Genomic DNA, 23191 nt, shown 5'->3' on the forward strand with positions numbered 1-23191 from the left:
GGAAGGCGGACTACACCCTGAACTGCTCGCCAGCCAGTCACAGGGCACACACAGAGACGAACAACCATTCACACTCACTGAGTGGGAACAAATCACACGCAAGCAAGGCGAGTGTACCACTGATTATAGCATAAGCGACACACTTGTAAACTAAATCCGGGCCTCTCATTCAGGCTGCCACGGGTGCCATTTTTTTCATGGCATTTAAACTTCATAGCCTTCCTGGGTATTGCTCCAGACAATGCGTTTTAATCGCTCCTTTTAGGTAACAAGTGTAATTGGTCTCACGTGGTCTGTGGACGACAGTGTTGTGCATGATACTGTATTGACACAGCTACTCAAAAGCTGCGTGCTTATTTGGTTGATGCTTTTAAGTGCTAAAGCCCGCACATTCCGTCATTGTGACATTCGCAAATCTCCACAAACTTCCCGGAAGAGCCATGAAGCGGGCGAAATGGCGTCTAACACGGTTCTGAACAAGGCGTGGTATGTACTGTAATGCTTTCTCACTTCATCGCTAACCGAAGTCTCCACAAGATGTCAGCCAAGAGCCGAAAAGATTGACTCTTCTTTGATTTGAGTAGGGTCGTAGACTACAAAAGCATCTCGGAGAGATCGTGAACATTTCATCAATAACCATATCCATACTTACACAATCAAATAAATGTTCTTGATAGTACGAATATTTTTTTAAACGATGACTTCAGTGCCCTGAGGTACCAGATGGGCTTTGTTAAACCCACTGAAAACATTTTTGGATCTTATGACCAAACATGTCCAGCTTGCTAATTTAGCTTGTAAAATGGCACCAACAATAAAAAGCTGAGCAAAGGCCACTTGGTATTGATATACAGTGCAAGTGACTTAGTAAGGATGCGTAATCAATTCCAGCGCGGTCTTAACTCTGCTTTTTTATTTTTGGTGCTATTTTACTAGCTTAAATTAGCTTACTGAACATGTTCCGTTTTTCAGCTTTTACCCAAATTTCAAAACCCTGCATGTTGGATTGACTGAACCTTGAAAATCTCCCTACAACGTCAATAGTTGTTTGTCTAAGCGTCATGCAATGACTGGTGAGCATCTGCCTAGCTGAACATGAGCTTAAATAACGACAAGCAGTGTTGAAAATGGATGGATGGAATATGTATGGTTCATTCCGCTTGGCCTGTGTTAGTATGTTTCCCCTGTGAAGTCGTTCACATATGATAGACTCTTTTAGTTGGATATTCAGCTTCTATTTTCATGTTACAATCAATACGGGATTTAGCCCCGTGTTGGTACTTTAACAGTTTTGTCCCATTTGATGAAGAAAATTGTGATAATGCACAGTTAAGCCCCAGGGGCCTTTACACTGACACACTCTTTATGACACCATGCAGGCTGCTGTGTTCAGGCATACATTTTTATAGATGGGCCCCCCACCTGGGACCACTGCTGCCTCTGATTTATATTTCCATAAAGCAATGGGAATATAATAGTTTTATGCTCCGCTTGCTTTAAGACAGACAGGAGCGAGACTCACTGCTGCCACTGACATGCCGATTGATAGAGCGAACCTGTTCTAGCACATTTATTTTTGTTGTCGTTAACCATTTTAAGATATTGGTTTAGCACGTAGTGGTTTTAAGGCGACACTTTCACTGGTGGAATCTGCCCTGGTCTTGGGATTCAGTCAGGTTTATGTTTGCTCTGCACTTCACAATGTTGTATCTCCATCACTAACTAGGATTTTCGTCCGTGTTGTTGTTGTTGTTTTACACAGGGAGCGTGCATCATCCCGATAAAGAGAAAGCAGGATCACCTCAGAATTCTTTTTAACAGAATTTGGTGGAGGAATGCAGGCTGGGCTGCATGTTAGATCTTAGCAGGGGGACCTACAACATATTCTTGTAAAGGCAGTTTTTCTTGAATGTTTTGAAATAAGAACAACGGTTAAAGCAGCCAGCATCACAGAAGGGATTAAATTAGAAAATTCCTTGGTATTTGGCTTCCTTATTTCATTTTGTTGTTCAAATAGTAGAAACAAAATGACACCAAATTGTAGTCGCTCAAATTTGTATTGAGCTCACTAGTTTATCACACTTTCTAATGTCTTTGTCATTTTTTCCCTTTTTTTTATCTCAACCTCCCCAACAACCTCATTCATCACCCTGAATTGCTTTTTTTTACCTTTCTTTTTTTTTTAAACATCAATTTAAATCCCATCTGGCTTCTGTTTCCCGGCATTAAATATAGTAGCCTATCCATTTTGCTTCTCTATATGCATATTTGGGAAAAGCCACTCTCCTAGTCTCTGCTTAACAAGAGACAAAAGAATAATGTTCGATTGTCTAGTGTCAGAGGTAACCCCCCCCCCCCCCCCCCACACACACATGATTTTTGAGGATGAAAATAGGAGGATGAGTAAAAGAGTTGTGAGTGCACCAGGGTGTGGTCACCCCAAGGGAGATAGAGAAGATGTGGGACTAAAAAAAAAAAAAAAAAAAGAGACCGCGATGATGGGGTGACAAATGGCTGGACGGAGGGAGAGGACACCTCACGTGATAATAAAATATGAAGAGGCAAGTCAAAGAACGCACGAGTGCGAGAGAGGGAATGAGGTGTAAAGAGGTGAGAGGGGGGTGGGGGGGTTAAAGGATGAGCTCATTGCAGTCTCTGGGCTCATGACAGAGGTACCGTGAACGTTGGGGGTGGGCGGCACAGCGACGAATCGATAGCCGGCGTCTGAGTGTCACACTCGCACTAAAACACTGCGGACAGCCATGCTGCGGACACGCTAAAAAGGATCTTGCACTTTTGATTTGCGCTCTTTCTCTTTTTTTTTCCACTGAGCCACACACGAGGAAAGAAGCGGTGGGAAGAAGTGTGGAAAGCTTCCCTCACCCTCCTTGCTGACACCATTCTCTCTCTCTCTCTCGCTCCCGCACATCCCCATCACATCCACACCCAAGGATAACCTCCTCTGCCACTCTCTCTCCCTCCAACATCAATCCGCTTTCCTGCCCAAAAAAAATAACCCCCCACCCACCCACCCTTCCTGCCCCCCCCCCCTCCTCTCTTTTGTTGTATTTGACTCCGAGGTGGAAAATGCACGCCTGACCCAGTTCTTTTCCTTCCAGCACTTCAGTGGATGCTCTACTTTTTTTTGCGGGGGTCGGCTACCTGTGGAGGTTCCCCGCTTCTCCGGTTCTTCCCCTACCCAGTTGGCACATTGGGCGCAGCCCCGGCACGGAGGCAGCATGCTGCGATTGGACGCGTGTGAGTTTGGGGGTCAGCTGCTGGAGCTGCTGTGGCTAACTATGTGCTACAGAGGTGAGGCCAATGGAAGTGCGTGAGCGTATGCGCTCTCTTTAACTAGCACAGTACAAACTTGACTGATCCAATGACTGATGATGCGTTCATGTCAACTCGAGAATGAGGTTTTATTTGCCGTTTAGCACGTGCGTGTGCCTCCTTAAAGGGAGTGCAGAAATGCTCTCGGTGTGAGTTTGTGAGCGTGCACGCGCGCCATATGTCTCAATCGTGGCGGGTGTGGACATTTTTATGTCTGACATGAAACGCTGCCAAGACAAGCTGGAGATAGCAAATCAATAGCTATTGATCACATGTGTGTGCGTGCATATTTGTGTGTGTGTGTGTCTCCCCCGCATCATTATGGTTCTGCCCATACTGCCACATTCATGTTTCTTCACTTCACACAACCTTGAATCGTTTTCATGTGGGGAGTTGCTTTCTTACTTCCAAAGGGATATTCTTTCATGCGTGAGAATAATTCTTTGTGTGTGTGTGTGTGTGTGTGTGTGTGTGTATCTGATGACATCGCGTATCCATCACACAAATGATGTCACCAACTTCTGAAGCCGCTCTGAGTGTGTTTGTGTGTGTGCGCCTTTGCGTGTTTGATGGCCTTTCTGCAGTAATGCTGAACAAGTGACAGATGGCGGAAGGTTTCCGGGGGGTTTCCCCGCACACAGGTGTATGTGCGGGGACTTTGAGGTTTATGATGGATGAAGATAAAAGGCTCTTAAGAAAAGGGAGAGTGAATAAAGTCCTCTGGGTGTCGAGAAAATGTGACGCTACAGAGAGAGGGAGAGCTCAGTCCTTTCATGAGAAAACTCAACTCGTTGAATCTGGTCTAGTCGGACACCCAAAGTCGCTTGGGTTAGGCCTCAGTTCACTTGTGACCCGAATAAGGACAAGCGGTGATAGAAAATAGATGTACGCTGAAAAAAAAATCGGATGGATGGTTCCAGTTTCATTTACTTTGCTTCAACAAACGTCATTTATTCAGGGTAGCGCAGTTTATTTGTACAGGTTCAGTCAATCGGTCATCGTATTGCCTTTGCATCGAAAGCCGTGCGGCCGCAAGGCTTTGTGTAGCCGCACGGAGCCACTAAAAGCCATTAGCTTGCAGTAAAAACCTCAGACGTGCTTTTGAAGACGGCACTTTTGAGACTGAAGCACAGATCATTTCATTCGGTGGTTATAACTATCGTGATGCAGCAAAAAGAAAAAAGCCTTTGATAGTTTCTGTTATTTCTCCCAGTCAAGCAGTCCGAAGTTCTTTCCATCCCTCTTCAAGCTCGTCTTTCCTCACACCGAGCCCCACCCTTCTTCGTCTGCCTTAATCATTTGACATGATAATGCGCACCCGCTCGTCTACTTGCCATCATTTTTTGGGGGACCTCATTTTCCTCCCTTACTCCCTTTTATCGCTTGGATTAAAAAGTCTCATTAAATCCTTCTTTCACCCCGTCGCTCACTCCCCCCAACAATATTTGCCGACTTTCTGTGAAATCCGAAAGCAACTCCTCGTTTTTAATGTTAAATTAACACACAGATGCGGTTCCGAGACCCCGAGGGACTCGCTCAACACGCGATTCAACATTTTAACGACACGACAAAAAAAAAAAAAGCAAATTTAAACACCAAGTGAGAACTCGCCGCATTTCCTCCCCGCTCGTAAACGGTATCGACCAGCGCGCCATAATAATAAAAGGCTATCGAACGGCGCGACGGTGTTTGAGGTTTGCTGTAATAAAACAAAGAGGCCGCGCTACGTCACTCATGACACGCGAGTGTGCGTCGTGTGTCATTCGGCTCCGAAGCCTTGCGAGTTGGAGCGCTGACGTCACCGTCGACATTCGGCAGGTCGATCGCGGGCTAGTTGTCGCGTTGTTTCGATGAAGCCCACGTGACTGCGAAGTACAACCGCTCGTTTTAACGTCATATCCGGTTGAGCGGAGCCAATTTGCGCTAAAAAGTGGTTGCTGTTGCTTTGGGAGCTTTGACTTTCCGTTTGTGTCTTTTCGGTTAGTATGTGAATGCATTATATGGTCCCACGGGACTTTTTTTTGGGATGGTTTTAGAACAGAATCGCATACCTGTCAACTCATACGGTTTAGCCATAGTTCATACGGATTTTGTGGTGAATCTTACGTATATGGCCGTATCGCAGAAATCATACGGATTCTGAAAATTTCCTTTTTTTTTCCCACCAACTCCAAATGATTTTGAATTGGTGGAAAAAAAGTAACGCAGGAATACAACTCTGAACACATTAACGCCACTAAGTAGAATGATGATGATTGGACATTAACCAGACATTGGATTATGGAGATCTACAATAAATATCATTGAAAATTGAAAAGTGTTTTTTTCTGCCGTTATTTTGACATAAAATGCTTTGGTATGTTTTATAAGGATTTTTTGCTCTTTATAAGGATTTTTTTGGTAGTTTATACTGGTTGGCACTCCGAAAAGTTGACGGGTATGGAATTGTGACGCTGGGCCTCAAAGGAATAGAAATAGAAAAGTGATTGTAAAGTGTCCTTGAGTGTTTTGAAAGCCGCTTATGAATGAAATGTATTATTATTATTAAAGGAGAGAAAAATCAAATCCAAACACCAGTTGGGAAATACATTTTACGCTAACAAAATGAAAACTGAATTTCGATATCCCAATTTGCTGTCAGAGATATTCATTTTCTGTTCAATCTAAATCCAATGAATTTTTTTTTAATGTCGTTTGTCGCTTTCCTTTAGATTATAGTTTGATCCCATCGCTGATGGGTACTAATGATGGTCCAGGGAAACTCGATCATAATTAATAAAAAGAATTCTGCAGAAGAGCAGCTCTAGCTATTCAGTACAATATGAGCAGTGCAATTAATCAAGTCACATGGCCAAAGTTGACTCAACCAAGCAGACGTGATGTTTGCTCAAGATTTGTGTTCTTCATAACAGCAATGCCCATCAAACATCATACACTACATTATTGCATTATCGGTGCATTTTATTGTGGAACCATTCGTTCAAATTTGAATGGAAAATATTGCCTGCACACTTCATGAATATTGATGGTGATAGATTTACTCTGGGGGGAAAAATGATATTTTTTCCAATGAGGAAACTTGTTTTTTGAATTGGAAATAAGGACATCAACGTGGATACTTTGAATGTGTGGCTGTGCAAATAGTTTTCCATCGTTTGGCTTTCTCATGTGAGCGTCATCTGCTCGTCTCCTCCGCCTGAAGCCATCTGTTGCCTGCCAAAGTCTTCTGTTGATTTTTACACAACATGTTGGTTTAACAAGAAAAGCCGGCAGCAACACTCACTCAGTCTTCCTAATTTGTCATGCAACCAAGCGGGGCCTCCTTCTTGGCGAACGCGACTTGCATTGCTGCAGTTTGGGACAGTCATTTGGGTCCACGTGGGTGCAACCGATGACAACTTAAAAAAAAAAAAAGATTTGTTTTCTGCACCTGGAATGTACGCATAGGAATCGACATCTCCACCTAAATAATTAATACGGGAGTCCTGTCTGTGCATTTCAAAGTGTATCTTTTGTTGTTGTAAAAAATTAATCAAATGCAACACTTTCCACAGTTCACTATCCACTTACTGGACACTTTGTTCGGTACACATGCACACCGATGAGATCTAATTCAACAGCTGTTTGCACAAAATATGAATACTTCAGTTCGATAGATTTTTATTTTCACATAAGACCATTTTGCAAGCATTTGTACGTATGCGAGTAGTTTTATAAGTCCACGTTAAAACACACCAGATGGGATTTCTGTATAAGCCTGCTTTTTAAAAATAAATGAGAAGCGGGATAGTCCGCTTTCCAGGTCAGCAGCCTGGAGACCAAAGAGGAGAACATCGTGATTGTGGCTCTCAGACTCAGACAGATTCACTGTGCAGAGGGGGTGCGTGTGTATCCTCAGGTATGAGTGAAGGGCATAAATGTTGGTGGGCAAATCCTTTCTGTTACTGTACATTCATAAGTGAGTTGAATTCCTACAATATTTAATGATGTAATTGGCTTTCACCGTTTGTATATGTGCATATGTTGATTGGTTTTCTTCTTCGAGGACCCAACTGGAATTCAACTCGTACATCGTTATGATTAAATTTGATTTATTTCAGTCATTCGGAGAGAGATTCAAACCTTGAAGGTGTGTTTTAGGTTGTGGTTACCGTACTGAGAGATACCAAAGCCAGAGTGATATCGTTTGACATCCATTTGTCAAAGTCTGTTGGATCTCAGAGTTTTAAAAAAATCAAATCCATTGAAATGAGTGACAGTTTCTGTCGGAAATAGAAAGCAGACATGTTTTATTCTTGCTGTCCACCTTAAACGAAGCTCATGAAATTCAAACCAGTGTGTAAGCGTTGGACAGAAATCAGCAATTCAGTTAGTTTCCAGATACCACGACCAGGAAATGTCAATCATCTTGGGTCTTTATGTCTCATCCATTTGATTGACAGGTGATGTGCCCCCCCCAACCCCTCAGACCCTTTCCCTCACACTCGGCCGCACCCCCCGCCCCTTCGCGACCCTGCACATGACACTGCTTGTTGAAATAGATGATGGCTGCCTGGATGGATGTTTTATTACGTCCGGTAAAAATGAACGTCGCCAAGAGCGTGCGAGGAGAAGCAAAGGGAACGCGATGACGTCACCGCGAAGGGAGTTGAAAGCGTTGCCAAGGTGACGGACAAAGGCGAGCGCGTTTAGCTCAGAATTGGGTGTGGCGCTGCTGTAAGCGAGCGGCGCAGGGCCACACATGCACGCGCGCGCGTGTGAGAGAATCTGTCGACTGCGTTTCTTTTCAAGAGTCATCACGTGCATTCTTTCGCACCTTCCATGCGCGTGCACGTTTAAGTACTTCCTGTCTTCCAATTACCTCTCGCCGTCGCGAGCTGATGTGCGATGACAGTCTCATTACAACTGACAAATCAGAGTAAACAGCGGCTTGCCTCAGCCCCTGTGGCACATGCGCCGTATGAAAGGCCAGAATTTATTCCTGCTTTATGGGCGCAAATGATCACTCAAAGAGACTAAATTGGTTCTCTGTGCCAAGAATCTCACAAGGAAGTACGGTTGCAATGTTTTGCAAACACTAACGATGGCACAATCCCCCCCAAAAAAACATCACAATATCCAACTTGTTCATGAGGGATGTATAAAAATGTTCCCTATAAATATGACATAGTCCTATGAAATACTGAGAAGCAACAAAACACACATGTCATTAATTTATCTATAAATCAAGATGTATGCATTGCGTTGCATTGAAGGAATAGGGACACGTTTAGCGCCTGACGAGTTTAATCAAATGCATTTTAAACATATACATGACATATATGTGATGAACAAAACATGCCATTGTGGATAAAAGCGTCGCAATGGAGAATGCGGGTGTTGGTATTCAACATTCGATTTGATTCACTAATTCCAATGAGTCTTTTCCAGACATGTACATTTTAATATTTCACTCACACCATGTGATGATCTTCATCCTCATTCCTCTTTTGCGACAGGATTCCTGATGGACAAGCGGGACCTGCCTTTGGAGGAAGAGGAGGAGGAAGATGACAGGAACCTCAACTACAACCCGCCAGCTCACAAGACATTGCAGGAGATTCGCGAACTGGACAAAGACGACGAGAGTCTGGTGAAATACAAGCAGACCCTTCTGGGGACGCGACCCATGATGGCAGGTGTGTGTGGATGCGTGTGATGTGTGTCCAGCGTGCATGTGTTGTTTTGTTGTCGGCGTGCGAGGAAAGACGGTGGCCATGCTACTGCAGATCGAATTCAATCGGTGCACCAGCTCCCGTGCATAGATGCAGTTGAAGTCATCGAGTTTCGATCTCACACACAGACACACACACACACACACACACACACACACACTTGCTTGCTCAGCAGCATCTCATATCACACAGTCAGACTGACAACTGATACGACAACAACACAGACCGGAATGGAACTCACGCGCAGTCCATGTTGGATTCGTGTCATTGCACATCAAGAAAAGATTAGTTTTAATACGTGTGATTTTTCCGCAGATTTCTCAGGCCCAAACGTCCAAGTGACCAAAATCACCCTGTTATTTGACGAGCCCCCTGGAGCCATCGCCATCAACCTAACAGGTACACGCGGCGCCAAGTGCTTCCTCAATACTTTCGACCGCTGCTCTGCGCTGCCGACATGAACGTTGCCCCGGAGCAAGGCATCTGCCCAAGCTGTGCTGCATTCATGAGCGCAATGTCTGCATTGGGTGTGTCCGAAGAGAGAGAGAGAGAGAGACAAGGAGGGAGAGCGAGAGCGAGAGACACAGCCAGAGAGCATGAGTGAGAGGGCTAAATGTTTGCTTAGTGGGCATTATTGACATTTTCCCTCGGGCACAAGCGGAGGCAGCGGCTAGGGAGCTTCATGCATGTATTCATACACTCTGCAAGCGTATGGATTTGCTTGCAATAGCACTTTAGCATTCACGTTTCCTGTCTGTGCAAAGCAGTAACAACTTTGAATGAAACACTTTCCCGCCATGCAAATGGCCACATCCAAAAGTGCATCTTGTCATGTGGAACGTAACGTTTGCTGAATTGTTCAATTTGGAGACGGAACGAGCCGCTCCCTCTGGATGGAAATGATACAGAGCCGCCGCACTTTGCGCAAGATCGTGCAAAACAACGCAGAGTGGCCATGAATTTTTTGTATCGGTGTGAAAATGGGGAGATTTAAAAATGTTTTTTTTTGCTTTCGCCTACAAGCAAAAAAATGTGCGAGTTCAACTTTGCTACAAGTGAAAGTCCAATAAGCCTCATGCTAACAAACAATGCAAAACACCATCGACGGACTAGTCAGTCAAATCAGTCTTGCGGTGGCGCAATGTTTAAAGCAACACATTTTTGAACACAAATGGAGGCACCAAACATGTAAATCGATAATACAAGAATACACACAAGCTTATATTCTTTATCCTCTGCGAAGAACGAAAAACAGTGCAGCAGCTTACTGAGGTGTTTTGACCAGCTCCATGTACTGTATATCCATACGTTATAAAAATGTGTGTGGGGGGGGGGGGGGCAGGGGAGCGTTGGGGTTGCGGATGGCAGGGTGTTGCATTTCCATTCATGGGGAAAAATTATATACAAATGGATATGAATGTGTCTGAAGGCACCACTGTAATTACAGTGGAACTGCTTAGAGACCTCAGATTTAGATTTGTCGATCCCTCACGAAACCTTGATTAACAGTACAAAGATTGTCAGTTACCATAACATCAATTGGAGTCTTCAACCCAAGGAAATCCGGTATTCTTCTCATCTCACATTCCCGTTAAAACCCCCTTTGAGGCCGCCGCCGCTTCATTTCCGCCTAAATACATTCATTCATTATTGCGGCTCTGATAACGTGCACCACAAAGCAAGCGTGCACGCCTACATTCTCCAATTCTTGGGAATTGTTGTGCGTGGATGGGAAAAACTTGTGTACGAGCTTGGCCGGTGTTGCATGTGAACAGTATGCGCGGGTGTGTACGTGTATGCTACGCGCAATATGTCTGTGGGGATCAGCTAGACAGCGTGACCTATTTTCTCCGCAGCTTCTGTCTCCTCCGTGCCTCAGAGGAGGGAAAAAAAATGTATGGAGAGCAAGGGAGTCGAGGGGAGGGGTCGCGCTTGACTAAATGTGCCACAATTTGTCTTATAGTCGAATAATTTAATTCTTTGGGATGAGAACTATCGGAGCAGCGATTCAGGAGGTCGGACACGAAATAGTGGCAGAATAATGAATGTATGGTTTGACTTAAATGCCTGAAGGTGTCACACGGACATCTATTTTTCATGTGCAAGCCTCCATCACCTGCAATGCCCTCGCACGTTTGGCCTTATGCGCGGACGTGCGTTCGTGTGCCCGCGCGCGTGTTCCCAACACATCCCCGCCGTTTTTATTAGGCTCATTCCGCTATCGTACTTCCTGTTTCACTGTCCATTAGGAAGCACTCAAGAGCAAGGCTCCGATTTAAATTGAGATATAAAAGGATTAAGCAGTGAGTCCATTTCGGATTGCTTTTAAGACCTCTCCTCTCCTTCGGCACAAAAGCCATTCAAGCCCACAGTGAAACAAAGTTCACCTTTTTTTTTTTTTTAAATACAGAAGAAAGGAGAGGTCTGTCTGGCTGTTGTAGTAAATAACAAATATACACATCAGTAGATTGCATGGATGACTATAAATTCGCCGTACATCAAACTTTGGTCATGGAGCTAAGATCAGAGGTTTCGGGGGGTGGTGACAGTTGGCGGGGGGGGGGTTCGAGGATTCACAATTTACTGCTCCAAAAAGCATGCATGTAAACATGCACAGGCATCCAAAACAGGAATTCCCTCAGTAAAATTAAACACATGCTAAAAAAAAGTGGACCTGTCTGTGCAAGAAAGGACTTCTGGTCACCTTTAGGCGGGGCTGTCAAACTCATTTTTTGTCGCGGACCGTTTATGGCTTCCCTCGGAGGGCCAGTGCAAGATCTCAAGGTTATTTATTACAATTTGACATTTTGGTCAAGATTTCAGCAAGAATCATGAAAGTTGACATACATGATTTGCTCCTGCAGGCCACATAAAATGACGTGGGGGGCCAGATCTGGCCCCCGTGCCTTGACTTTGACACCTGTGCCTTAAGGTAACGCCCGCATAACGACAGGAACAGAAATTAGCCTTGGTCATGATCATAAATGTATCGTAAATGAACGGCGGACCTAAAGTGGTCTACTCAGTCAAGCTCGGTCACGCTTGGCTCATGTGATCGCAAAGTGGTGACTCGCCAACATGTGGTCACGACTATGACGTCACTCCTCTTTCCCAGTCTGTGCGCTTTCACAGCTGAGGTCATCGTGTGTTTATCCAGGAGACGTTCACAGCCCGAAGGAGAAGACATTCACCCTGAAGGAAGGAGTCAAATACAGGCTCAAAATACACTTTAAGGTAAGAGGAGAGCCGCGCTTGAGCGCTAAAGGTCAGCCTCCGTGTAGCTCATGTTGTGTCCTTGAACGCAAGCGACCGTGTCGACACCCTCGCCGGATCTCGCTGTCCTATAGCAGCTTCACATGGTTTCTGCGCATGAGAGAAACAGCAGCCGCTTCATTTCATTGCAGTGAAAAAAAAAAAAAAATCACATAAAAACGACTTTATGTGATGGGGAGTTGAAGGGCGGCGGGGGCGGTTAACAATTTTCTTGAGCTCAATGCCAATAATATCAACATTCCGAAACATTCAGATGAACTGCCGCAGTCGCATTTTTTTTTTTATTGTAGAAGCGTGTAATATGTACCCGAGCAATATAAAGCCTCCTTTGGATAGATTCAAGTGCTTTTCTGAATAGTTTTTTTTGCTCTTGTGTATGTATGGTCTTGATTCATCACGTCGTCCTGCGTTCGATCAGGGCTGTGGAACCAATCAACTTTCGGAGCGTTTACAACCCAACTCTAAAAAGCAAAACAAAACACCCCTCAGGGGAACAGATGACATGAAGCCCAAAAAGATTTCATTGAGGAATCTTTATCCAGTGCCCAAAATCAGGGACTACAACTTATTCATTGCAATGTGAACACAAAAGCAATTTGTGTGTGTGTGTTGTGTGTGTGTGTGTGTGTGTGTTTGCAGGTGAACAAAGAAATTGTCGCTGGCTTGAAGTACCACCATGTGAGTTTCAGAAAAGGATTAAAGAGTAAGTCATCAGTTTGCCTATACGATATTTTGCAACAAATCTCCAAATTCACTTCACAGGGTGCTTAACCCTTTTCATGCACCCCATGACCTGATCACACCATCAGCTGTCCACTGTAGTAAAACCGCTGTCCCTGAAAGCGTTAACGGGATATACGATTCGTGAATGCGGGATTTGTTCCAATCGGCCGTTTGTCTGAATTGTCCACTTTGCGTCCGCAGTGGACAAGGTGTCCTACATGATGGGCAGTTACTGTCCTCGTGAGAAGGAACACGAATTTGTGTTCCCGACTGATGAGACGCCTCAAGGCTTGGTGTCGCGTGGCCTCTACCAAATCGAGTCCCACTTCACCGACGACGACAAGAACACCTACTCGGCTTGGGACTGGAACCTCGAGATCAAGAAGGACTTGGATGACTAGAGGTGTTCCGCTTCTCCTAACTGCCTCATTTTTCTCACCCGTCCGCTCTCCTCCCTTTCTTGAAGAAAGTCTCTTCTTCTCTTGTCCCCCCCCCCCTCCTTCCCCCCAAAGAGCGTCTTTGTCACGACGGGACGCTTGTCTCCTCCTCTAAGCCGCATCCTACGTACGCAATTCTCTTAAAAAACACAAACTGGGGACGTTCAGAGAAGTGTAGCTCCTCTTGTCTCCCTTTTGTCTCGCATTTGAAAAAATACATTGTGTAATAGCCATGTCGTAAAGCTTTGGGAAGCCATTCGCCCCCCACTTCCCATCAAATAACGTTACTCAGCAACAGCGGTTGTGAAGAAACCGCAAGCAAAAAAAAAAAAGTCTAGAAAAATGAAGAGATGCTATTGTTGTCTGTTTATTATGTCATCAATTTTGCAAATCGGTGCAGCACAAGACACCACATTCACATTTAATGGCATCCAAAAGAAATGAAAAAAAAAAAACCCACCATAGCCCGGCGCAATAACCTCTGTCTCAACGTGTGTGCTGAAATATGAAGCTATTTTACAATTAGCTGCCAGAATTAAAGGTCATTATGCTTCCGAAACCTATTTAATATAATTGAGTACAAACATTGAACTCGCACATTATGGCAACCGCTTCATGAATCTTCCTGAAAGAGGAACATTTCGGGAAGCGCTAACGTTATAATGTCCACTTTTTGCAACACGTTTCGCTTCGAAAGCAGCGGTTCCTTCAGGACTTTGTGAAACTTTTTTTGGGGGGGTGGGGGCCGTAGAAAGACTTCCGCCAGTTGGACTGTGTACAGTGTAGAAAGAAATGCATGTTTAGGATTTGATACTTAGCTCACACTCACATGAATGTCAAGGCGGCAAATGTATGGCGAGGGCGGTCTAAGACGTGAGATGCGAATACGTTTGCTGTGAACGTAAACACGAGCCACGATGTTAGGCGCACCGGCGTTATCAAATCACATCCAATGCGAGCGCTGGATCCAAAATTCTGCTTTTGCCCCGCCCCCTTCCAAAAAAGAAATCTCAGCTCACATCACATGGGGGTCTGAATTTAACAATCCAATCCATTATTCATGATATTGTAGTTGAAGACGACAGTGGCGGCACTCCATAACGTCAAAATAAGAAGCGACTCGCTATGATTTGATTCCGCCGGTCTGCTTGACATTGGCGAGTATGGAGGCCATTTTTTTTTTTTTTTTAGAGATGTACTGTATAGGAAACATTCATTCAGGTGTGATTTAGTCATCGGCAGACTCGTGCGTTAGACAGGATGTTGTTCGTTATTGATGAACGTCATGAACTATGAATTCATTCAACTTGTTGTAATTGAAGAATAATTGTAAACGTTGGCTTCTTTGGTGTTGCATGGTTTAATAAGAGAGTATCTCTTTGTTTTTATACAACTCAATTGGAAATTTAAAAAAAAACAACAACAACAATAACAAGAACAACGCTGTGGCATCTCCGGATGTCGAGGCTGACTTCAGATGGATCGTCTTGAAAACGGGGCAAGCCGAACAGCAGCGATCAACGGAATTGTGTATGGATCACTGAAATGTTCAATATTCGTGTCAAATCTTGTACGCTGTTATCTTTTAATAAAGGCAATTGAAAAGAACCGAGACTCTAAGGACCTTTTTAAAACCTACTGTACATTCAAGGATTGACGGCAAAACACCCCATTTGTGTGCTAGTTTTACCAACACATACAAATTAAGGAACATCACGAAAAGTACACGCAGAAAAATGTCTTTGAGTTCAGCTCATGAAAAATGTGACCAAAAAACAAACAAAAGTGTATCATATATATTTTTGTTCAGTGTATATACAGTAATTATGTCCTGTTTGCCATTTTTATTATTATTATCATTTTTTGTGTGTGATTGATTGTGTGCCAAGACAGATAGTTCAAATGTTATTGCAGTTTTTCAGACGTTGGATGCAATCAAAAGGCAGACAACAAGACACTCCTGCCCCACCAAATTAAAAATACAACCGGTACTGTGTCAAAGGGGGCAGCCAAGAATGGATTGACCTGATCCGTGTCACACGACAACCTGCCTCACATAAACGTGCTTGAGATCGACTCACTGCATAGCAATTGCCCCCAAGGAACTTCCAGAACAAACATCTCCTTGAAACGCTACCCTTCAGCGAGCCAGTCCTCCTTTTCAGCCGACGTGAGCGCGCTGGTGTTGTTGCTGCGGATGGCCTGCTCCTGAAGGGCGCGGTGGGCTACGGCGGGCAGATAGAGGAAAGCGTAGACCAAGGCGAGCAGCAGCAGAGCCAGCAGCAGCAGGAGGCCCCAGTCTGATGTCATGATGGGCTCCTCGCAGCGAGCCTGCAGGAAGGACTTGTTATGCATGCTACAAGAAAAAGCAAGTTAAAGTGAGCCAATTGCAAGTCAGTGAAATCCAGGTAAAACAGTAAAAAAAAAAGAGGAAAATGTTCCTGTTAGGGTCTCTTCACAAGCAGAAATCTGTAGAAAAATGTGGAAGCATATTTGGCAAGGATCATCTTGAACATCGGTGAGGACCTCCTCTCTGTGTCAGATTGCTACTGTTGTAATGTGTCCCAAGTTACCATCCAGTTTATTGCAGTAATTTCCTCTGAGGTGTTATGCAACATGTACAAGTAGACACACACACACACATATGGTGGGAAATAATTCTTGATCGGCAGCGTCATATGGCGTGAGGAGATTATCTTCTGGAAGATTCAGAACAATATGCCGTCTAAAAATGGTAACGTTGACATTAGATCAAAATAGAAAAAAATAATCAAAATAGTGTGAAAAAAAAAACAAAACCTTACGCCACATTAGGAGTTTCATCTGAGCTGTTGACCGCTGTCAAGGGTGAGTTTGAGGTGAGGGATTATGGATGTGGTAATCAATTGGTGCCTGACAAGGCACACTATTTACTCACACCACACAGACAGATTAAGCACATTCAATAAACGTAATGCCCTTGGGACCAGGGAATGTTTCATATTCACCTGTGTGTGGTTGAACAAGTTAGGAGGAAGATTAGTTACCCTCACTGAAGTAATAACCAGCAGCTACTTTGCATTTTCTATAGTGCTTGTCCTGACGAGGGTCATGTGTGAACTGGAGCATATTCCAGTTTATTTATTATATCAAAACTGAGCGTCATTATCTTCGTTTTTTTTTTTCCTCGACAGAATTAAAGCGGCTTTATTCAAACCGTGCGGCATTTAGTCTCCGGTACGGTAGATGGCGCTCCAGCGCTCGTTCACGTGAGCGTTCGAGTCACAAGCGGAAGCACAATCGCCATCGTCGTCACTATAACAATATGAGATGAGAATTTCAAGTTTGGTATGTATGGGAAAAAAATATTTTCTTCAGTATGTGTCTGGAATTAATAAACGCGCGGTGTTGAGTCTATAAAATATATTTGGTGTTCGTTCACATGGAGTTAGCTCATACTTGCTACCAATTAATTCTGGTGTTCAATGCTTAGTATTGAGTGGTAGAGTCATTTCCATTGGCAGGATTTGTTTTTAACTGTTCTACTGTCGGCACTTTGACACGATAAAACTGTAATTATTTGAAAGGGATTCTTGAGCTAAGATTCGAACCCCAAACCTCTCAACTGCGTGGCAGGCACCTAAACCTACATTGCGGTGATTCTCATGAAACACAATACGTTTTTCTTTGTGTTGCAAGAGGGAATTCTGCAGCAGAAAAGTAAAAAGCAGTACCACAGGAACAACATAAAAATTCGCCAAATATCTTAACTACAGTTTGTGCGTATTTACAACACAAAAAATAAGAATAACGAGTCAATAGTGGGTAATGTGTCAACTGTACATGGGCCAATACCGTTATTCTAATGAAGAGATGTGTTTGCAAGGTGTGTTCTGTGACACCCAATGGAGCCAGCCAGTGTGGAGAGACTTCGTGTGCTCTTTCAGAGTGATGATTACATCGTGGTGGACAAGCACTGGGACATCCGCATCGATAGTAAGATGTGGTATGAAAAAAACACGGTGCAGGCCCAACTTCGCCACTGCTTCCCTCATCTAGCAGACCCCAACACCTACTATGGATTCAGGTAGATTATTCCGAATGTCAAAGCAGCCTCATTGTAACCATTAAAGAGCTGCAACCAGATTGAAATGCTTGCGAATCAATATTATCCTCTCCCTCTCTTCACGCCAGGTTCTGTCACCAGTTGGATTTCTCAACCAGCGGGGCCTTATGCGTGGCACTCAATAAGGCTGCAGCTGGCCTGGCATATCGCTGTTTCAAGGAGCGTACTGTCACCAAGGCCTACCTCGCTCTCGTATGTAAAATACATACATACAAAATAAAATACACTTTACCATCACATTTAGTATGGGTGTCACTATGTATGTTTGTATGCATCTCATTGTTTGCAGGTCCGCGGATTGGTGGAAAAAGAGATACAAAACCTTGATTTTTCCATTGGCAAGAACACTTCAGAGGGAAAAACGCATATGATGTGTGTTGAGGGAACAGACGGTATGCTTGGAAGATGCATACAAGTAGAAGATAATGGAGAAAATTGATCTAAATACTGTTGCTGGATACTGGTCCTTTATAGTCTTAAAATGAAGGAAATGGAGCAGAAAATACTTTTTTTAGTCCCATACTGGGGATTTCTTTTAAAAAAACATGTCAACCATAGACTTTAGCAGCACAAGAATCATAATGTTTCCTTAAAATTATAGTTATTTAAACAGTGCAAAATAGCAGGCAATTTAATAGGTTGTGGAGACAAATAAAATTAATGGTCAAGCTTAGAAGAGGAAACACATTTTGCTGCTGCCACCACACCGTATCCTGTCCACTAGATGTCACTACTTTCTGTATGTCTGTCTACAGAAAATATAGCAAATAGAGGAAATAAGGTACAGCATCCATGTTTTCTCGAAATATCTCCTGTCAGGTTGTGAGAATTCCAAACCATGCCGGACTGCGTTGACAGTGTTGGAGTACGGCTTGTATGATGGTGAACCTGCCACCAAGGTGCTGCTGCAGCCTTTTACAGGTAACATACAACGCTCCCTGTTGGCCTGATGACAATTGAGTGAACTTAGTAAAGCTTGTGATTCACTTGCCAATGGTGCTTTATAAATACTAGCTTTGTGCGCACCAGGTCGGACACACCAGTTAAGGGTCCACTGCAGTGCTATAGGCCACCCCATCGTTGGGGACTTCACCTACAGCTCAGGAACCGATGATGGCCCCTTCCGCATGATGCTTCATGCCCACCTCCTCCACATCCCCCTGGAGTCTAAACCCATGCTTGTGTGCGCGGGAGACCCCTTTGTGCCCTCGGTGGATCCAAATTGGCTCCCGCAGCGCTCCTTACGACCCCTGAAAGCCACCTTGGATGCCCTGCTGGACCACAGGATGGATGAGCAGAGACAAGAGAAGGAAAGGGAGAGAGACCGAGCGAGACAGAAGGAGGAAAATAGGCTTAACAAAAGGAGGAAAGAGGAGAGTGAGGAGCAGACGAAGCAGTATAAGGAGTGGCTCAGAGAATGGGTTGGAGTCTCATAATATTGTTCAATATCATTCAAATACCTGGTATTTGTTTTATTTAAACGATGTCAAGCTTTTATTTTCCACACCCAGTCCAAATTCCCTCAAGATTAAACCAACCATAAGGTTTTTAATTACCTATTAGCATGATGACAAACGAGAAGCTTTGCTCGCATTACACAAGCCAAGTATCTATAACGTGCTCACCAAATATTTTTTCTCTATTGAAATGCTAGTAAAATGGTAGTTTGCTGTACATACAAAATTAAGATAATTTTAATTAGATCTGGACTAAAAGACAACCACATTGTCAATGCAAATTTTATCGCGTCAATAAAACCGATTATTTTTCAGTTTTTCTAGCGTGTTCTTCCAGTCACTTGGCACTACATTACCCACAATGCGCTTGTACTTGACGAGACCAGGCATTGGAAGCCACACAAAACGGCAGCTCTGAAAGGTGCAGAATACTGGCTTTAATTTAGATTTCGGATTAAAACTAGACTGAGGCGTTAACCTAGTTTTATTTCTCTTTTTTGTTGCGAAAGTAGCTGTTCATTTGATAAATATGAGTTTTGAGATTTTGTCGTTTGAGGGTTTGGTGCATGCTGTGTCCGGAGCAATGGTAAGTTAGCTTGACACAAAACTAGTCTATATGAAAAAAATGTTCAATAGCGACATTACGCAAAGCATTTTAATTGATATTTTTGTTCAAATTAGCGTGTAATTTTACTATTAACAATGTAATAACACGAGGTTACGGAGCGGCATCTTTGCTTGCTTGTACAAGTTCCAACATTTAAATAATGACGTTGATTGTATGGATTTTTAAAAATGTAATATGTTTAAGAATCCGACCATTTGCAGCGACGTGATGCTTTAGTTTCCACTAATGGTAACTTCTTTTAGGGGAGTGTCACAGCCATGACCGTATTCTTCCCTCTGGATACTGCCAGACTGAGACTTCAAGGTAGGAACGTTTGAACTGCATCTGTGTCTTGTGTAAATATTGAATATTGTTTTTATACTGATTTGTACGTTTTGTGTGTGTGTGTTGAAGTGGACGAGAAGAGGAGAGCCTCATCAACTCCAGCCATTCTTGCTGAAATCATCAAGGTGGAAGGCTTGTGAGTTATTCTATACATATGTCACAGAATATTAATGACCTTGTCCATTGCCATGAAAGATTCACACGCTGCAAATATCCCGTGTTTGTGTGCTTTGTGTCTCTTTCTGCAGACTAGCTCCATACAGAGGTTGGTTCCCTGTCATTTGCAGCCTCTGCTGCTCCAATTTTGTCTACTTCTACTGCTTTCACAGCCTGAAGGCGAGCTGGCTGAAGGGACGTCAGTCAACTCCTCACACTGACTTGCTGGCTGGGATAGTTGCAGGTAACAGGCTCTGTTTTGTCATTAGATAAAATTGGTTATTTTCGGCAATATTTAAGACACTTATTACACAAGTTATTGTGGCCTCTGTGAAAAATGGCAGTGGCACAAGGTGAATGACACTGCGTTCCTTTCCTGTGATGTCTGACGACACTCGTAAAACTGAACTTCATAGCGGAGGACAAAGAAAATGACAATTAAAATGCTGTGTGGAGCATTCCATCGCAAGAGCTGCTAAACATTTCATTTTTGACTTGATCGATATTGGGATCTGAAACAACAACACAATGATCTTGTAATAAGGGAACACATTTCATTTCTTGTTTGTCTCCTTCAGGTGTTATAAATGTACTCGTAACCGCTCCGCTGTGGGTCGTCAACACGCGGCTGAAGCTTCAGGGCTCCAAGTTTCACAACAAAGATATTCAACCCACTAATTACCGCGGTGTTTGGGGTAATCTGCTCATGTCCTGTCTCACTATTTATTCTCCATTCTCCGGTTGCGATTGATTTTCACTGATGTTTTGGCAGATGCACTCGGCCAGATCAGCCGTGACGAGGGCGTCTGGGCACTATGGAGCGGCACCTTACCCTCACTACTGCTGGTCCTTAACCCGGCCATCCAGTTCGTGATTTATGAAGGTCTGAAGAGGCAACTGAGGAATGGAGTTACCAGAGAGGTGAGGAACACGGTTCACTCCCAACACAGCCGCCTGCCTCACCACTTCTGGAAAAATGCTTTCACGTGCGGTCAATTTCTGCTACGGAGTGTGGTCTTCTCAATTACAAAAGCTCCATAAAAGCATTGCCACGCAAGAAGTGAAAGCACAAACGGAGTTCATTGTGACGATGCGCCCAATGAGCCTTGCTAATTCAGATCAGATGATTCTTTTGAGGATTAAGTAGACGTCTAGGGGAATGTAGGAAGCGCGTCTGATCAAAACTGCTGTCGTGTGTGGCAAATCCCTTTTAGTTCGGCGGCTCGGTCACATCTATGATCAAAGCACAAACCAAGCGTGAGAAATAAATGTGTTCGGCTCGATGCAAATCTGCATAATCAATGCCGCACTTTAGTCAGGCAAGTATTTATAGTACGGATATAAAAAGTCACACACCTGTTCAAATGCCAAAAGAAAAAAAACAAGACCAAGATAAATCATTTCAAACCTTTTCAGCCACCAATATGACTTATATTTTACACAATAACATTTGTATTTTTTTTTTAATCGGAGGTGTGGGGGGGACTAAATAAACTGAGCTAATTAGGTGGCACAATTGTGCACACTCTTTTGTAACTGGGGATGTGGTGTTTTTAGAGCAAACCTGTTGCATGTTGTATGTTAACTCAATTTTTTTCCCCTATTTCCGCTCAGCTTGCAGCATTTGAGGTTTTCATGATCGGTGCAGTAGCCAAAGCTGTTGCCACCACTATAACTTATCCACTGCAGACTATACAGTCCGTTCTCAGGGTAGGTCTTCTGCATGTCTCCGTGCATTTTTCATACATTACTTTGGCTTTCGGTTTGGTTTGGCCTCCCGAACAGAGCAAAATGGAGTGATGAAAAGCCAAAGACAAGTAAATACATCACATACCAGGTGTATTTTGAACTTTAAATGCAGTTTACAATGAGGATGCAGGTCAGCCCGATCTTAATCCCTTTTGTGCAGTTTGCAGCAATTGAAATGTTATCCAGAAAGAAAAACACATTTAGAGTGTTGAAATATCCCATCACATGAAATCTCATCACATTGGTTTCCACTTGATTGTCCTTATTATGGTCCCCATTACATTTTGTTTCTTTGCATCCGGAAGAAAGTCTTTTGAAAGCTAATTAGAACTTTGAAGATCCTGGATTCTCGTGACAAATTTTCTGTTTATTTATTTTTATTTCCACAGTTTGGTCAGTTCAACAAGTCAACGAGCAAGTCAAGGCTGCTGTCCGGTCTCATGACAATCAAGTGTCTGCTTGTCAACAGAGTGAGGTGGGTGCACAATTGACTTCATCTGAAAATGTCTCATTATAATATGCAGTATGTATTTCAAATAACACAATTAATAGATGACAACCATGTTAGACTAGTCTTTTATAATTGTACATGCATCTCCGGGTTGGTGTGTGCTGAAAGACTTGTTTTTCATGAGACTTTTTTTTTTTAACAATTTAATGTTTTCTCCCCTAGGAAATTTGGCCTGTTGGGCCTGTTTAAAGGACTGGAGGCCAAGTTGTTGCAGACGGTACTGACTGGGGCCCTCATGTTTCTTCTCTATGAGAAGATTGCCAGCTGCACCTTCAGAGTCATGGGATTGAGCAGTCACCACAAACGCGCTCGATAGGAAGATGCCTTGAACTCCGGCTCCTTCACACAGTACTTGTGCACCGAGGCACGATTGTAAACCACCCTGTCATAGATTATATTATCGAAAGTTACTTTGACCCCCCCCCCCTCCCAAAAAAAATTTATTTTGACATCTCATACCCTCCTGTGCGGGAGTCGTCTTTACCAGGACACACACTGCTTGCACAGCAAATTTGACTTCTATAAAGCCAACGTTAGTGGGGGGGGGGGGGGTCGTCTACAGAGCATTCTGGTGTCCATTGACGAGATGAGAGCACTTTGCTGGAGGGGTGAGAAGTTGGACAGCGCTTTTAGTTTGGATTTAATCCATCCATTTTATATCATGTCACAGGTGAGCTGAGTACAGTGGGTTAGTGACCAGTCAATCACAGGGCACATGAAAACAACTGACGATTCACACACGCGTTCAAATCTATGGACAATTTACAATGTTCCATGAAAC

At 43.6% G+C, this 23191-nt stretch overlaps 3 protein-coding genes across 3 annotated transcripts; all 3 read left to right on the forward strand.

The window, feature by feature from the left end:
• Positions 1–87: 87 nt before the first annotated feature.
• arhgdig (Rho GDP dissociation inhibitor (GDI) gamma) lies at positions 88–13446 on the forward strand. The gene is given in 9 exon segments (XM_052049264.1): positions 88–486; positions 3120–3192; positions 3194–3223; positions 3225–3312; positions 8832–9011; positions 9363–9446; positions 12205–12281; positions 12960–13023; positions 13245–13446. Coding segments are annotated over 9 exon segments (918 nt in total). The 5' UTR covers positions 88–364; the 3' UTR covers positions 13445–13446.
• Positions 13447–16661: 3215 nt separating this feature from the next.
• Positions 16662–19356, forward strand: rpusd1 (RNA pseudouridine synthase domain containing 1). Its single transcript, XM_052049263.1, has 6 exons — positions 16662–16807; positions 17346–17546; positions 17654–17777; positions 17875–17977; positions 18405–18506; positions 18615–19356. The coding sequence occupies exons 2-6, from the start codon at positions 17365–17367 to the stop codon at positions 19019–19021; spliced, it is 918 nt and encodes a 305-aa protein (XP_051905223.1). The 5' UTR covers positions 16662–16807; positions 17346–17364; the 3' UTR covers positions 19022–19356.
• Positions 19357–19406: 50 nt separating this feature from the next.
• slc25a17 (solute carrier family 25 member 17) lies at positions 19407–22828 on the forward strand. The gene is made up of 9 exons (XM_052049262.1): positions 19407–19628; positions 19913–19973; positions 20064–20130; positions 20243–20394; positions 20729–20845; positions 20923–21071; positions 21765–21860; positions 22289–22374; positions 22573–22828. The coding sequence occupies exons 1-9, from the start codon at positions 19572–19574 to the stop codon at positions 22724–22726; spliced, it is 939 nt and encodes a 312-aa protein (XP_051905222.1). The 5' UTR covers positions 19407–19571; the 3' UTR covers positions 22727–22828.
• Positions 22829–23191: the final 363 nt, after the last annotated feature.

Source organism: Hippocampus zosterae, chromosome 17, assembly GCF_025434085.1.
Source record: "Hippocampus zosterae strain Florida chromosome 17, ASM2543408v3, whole genome shotgun sequence".
NCBI classification, from domain to species: Eukaryota; Metazoa; Chordata; class Actinopteri; order Syngnathiformes; family Syngnathidae; genus Hippocampus; species Hippocampus zosterae.

Bases quoted from the DNA above. Each gene is read 5' to 3' on its own strand.
- rpusd1 (XM_052049263.1), top strand. From the start codon at position 17,365: ATGGAGCCAGCCAGTGTGGAGAGACTTCGTGTGCTCTTTCAGAGTGAT. The intron at 17,547-17,653 runs GTAGATTATTCC...TCTTCACGCCAG, and splicing joins AACACCTACTATGGATTCAG to GTTCTGTCACCAGTTGGATT. The intron at 18,507-18,614 runs GTAACATACAAC...TGTGCGCACCAG, and splicing joins GCTGCTGCAGCCTTTTACAG to GTCGGACACACCAGTTAAGG.
- slc25a17 (XM_052049262.1), top strand. From the start codon at position 19,572: ATGAGTTTTGAGATTTTGTCGTTTGAGGGTTTGGTGCATGCTGTGTCC. The intron at 20,846-20,922 runs GTAATCTGCTCA...ATGTTTTGGCAG, and splicing joins TAATTACCGCGGTGTTTGGG to ATGCACTCGGCCAGATCAGC. The intron at 21,072-21,764 runs GTGAGGAACACG...ATTTCCGCTCAG, and splicing joins GGAATGGAGTTACCAGAGAG to CTTGCAGCATTTGAGGTTTT.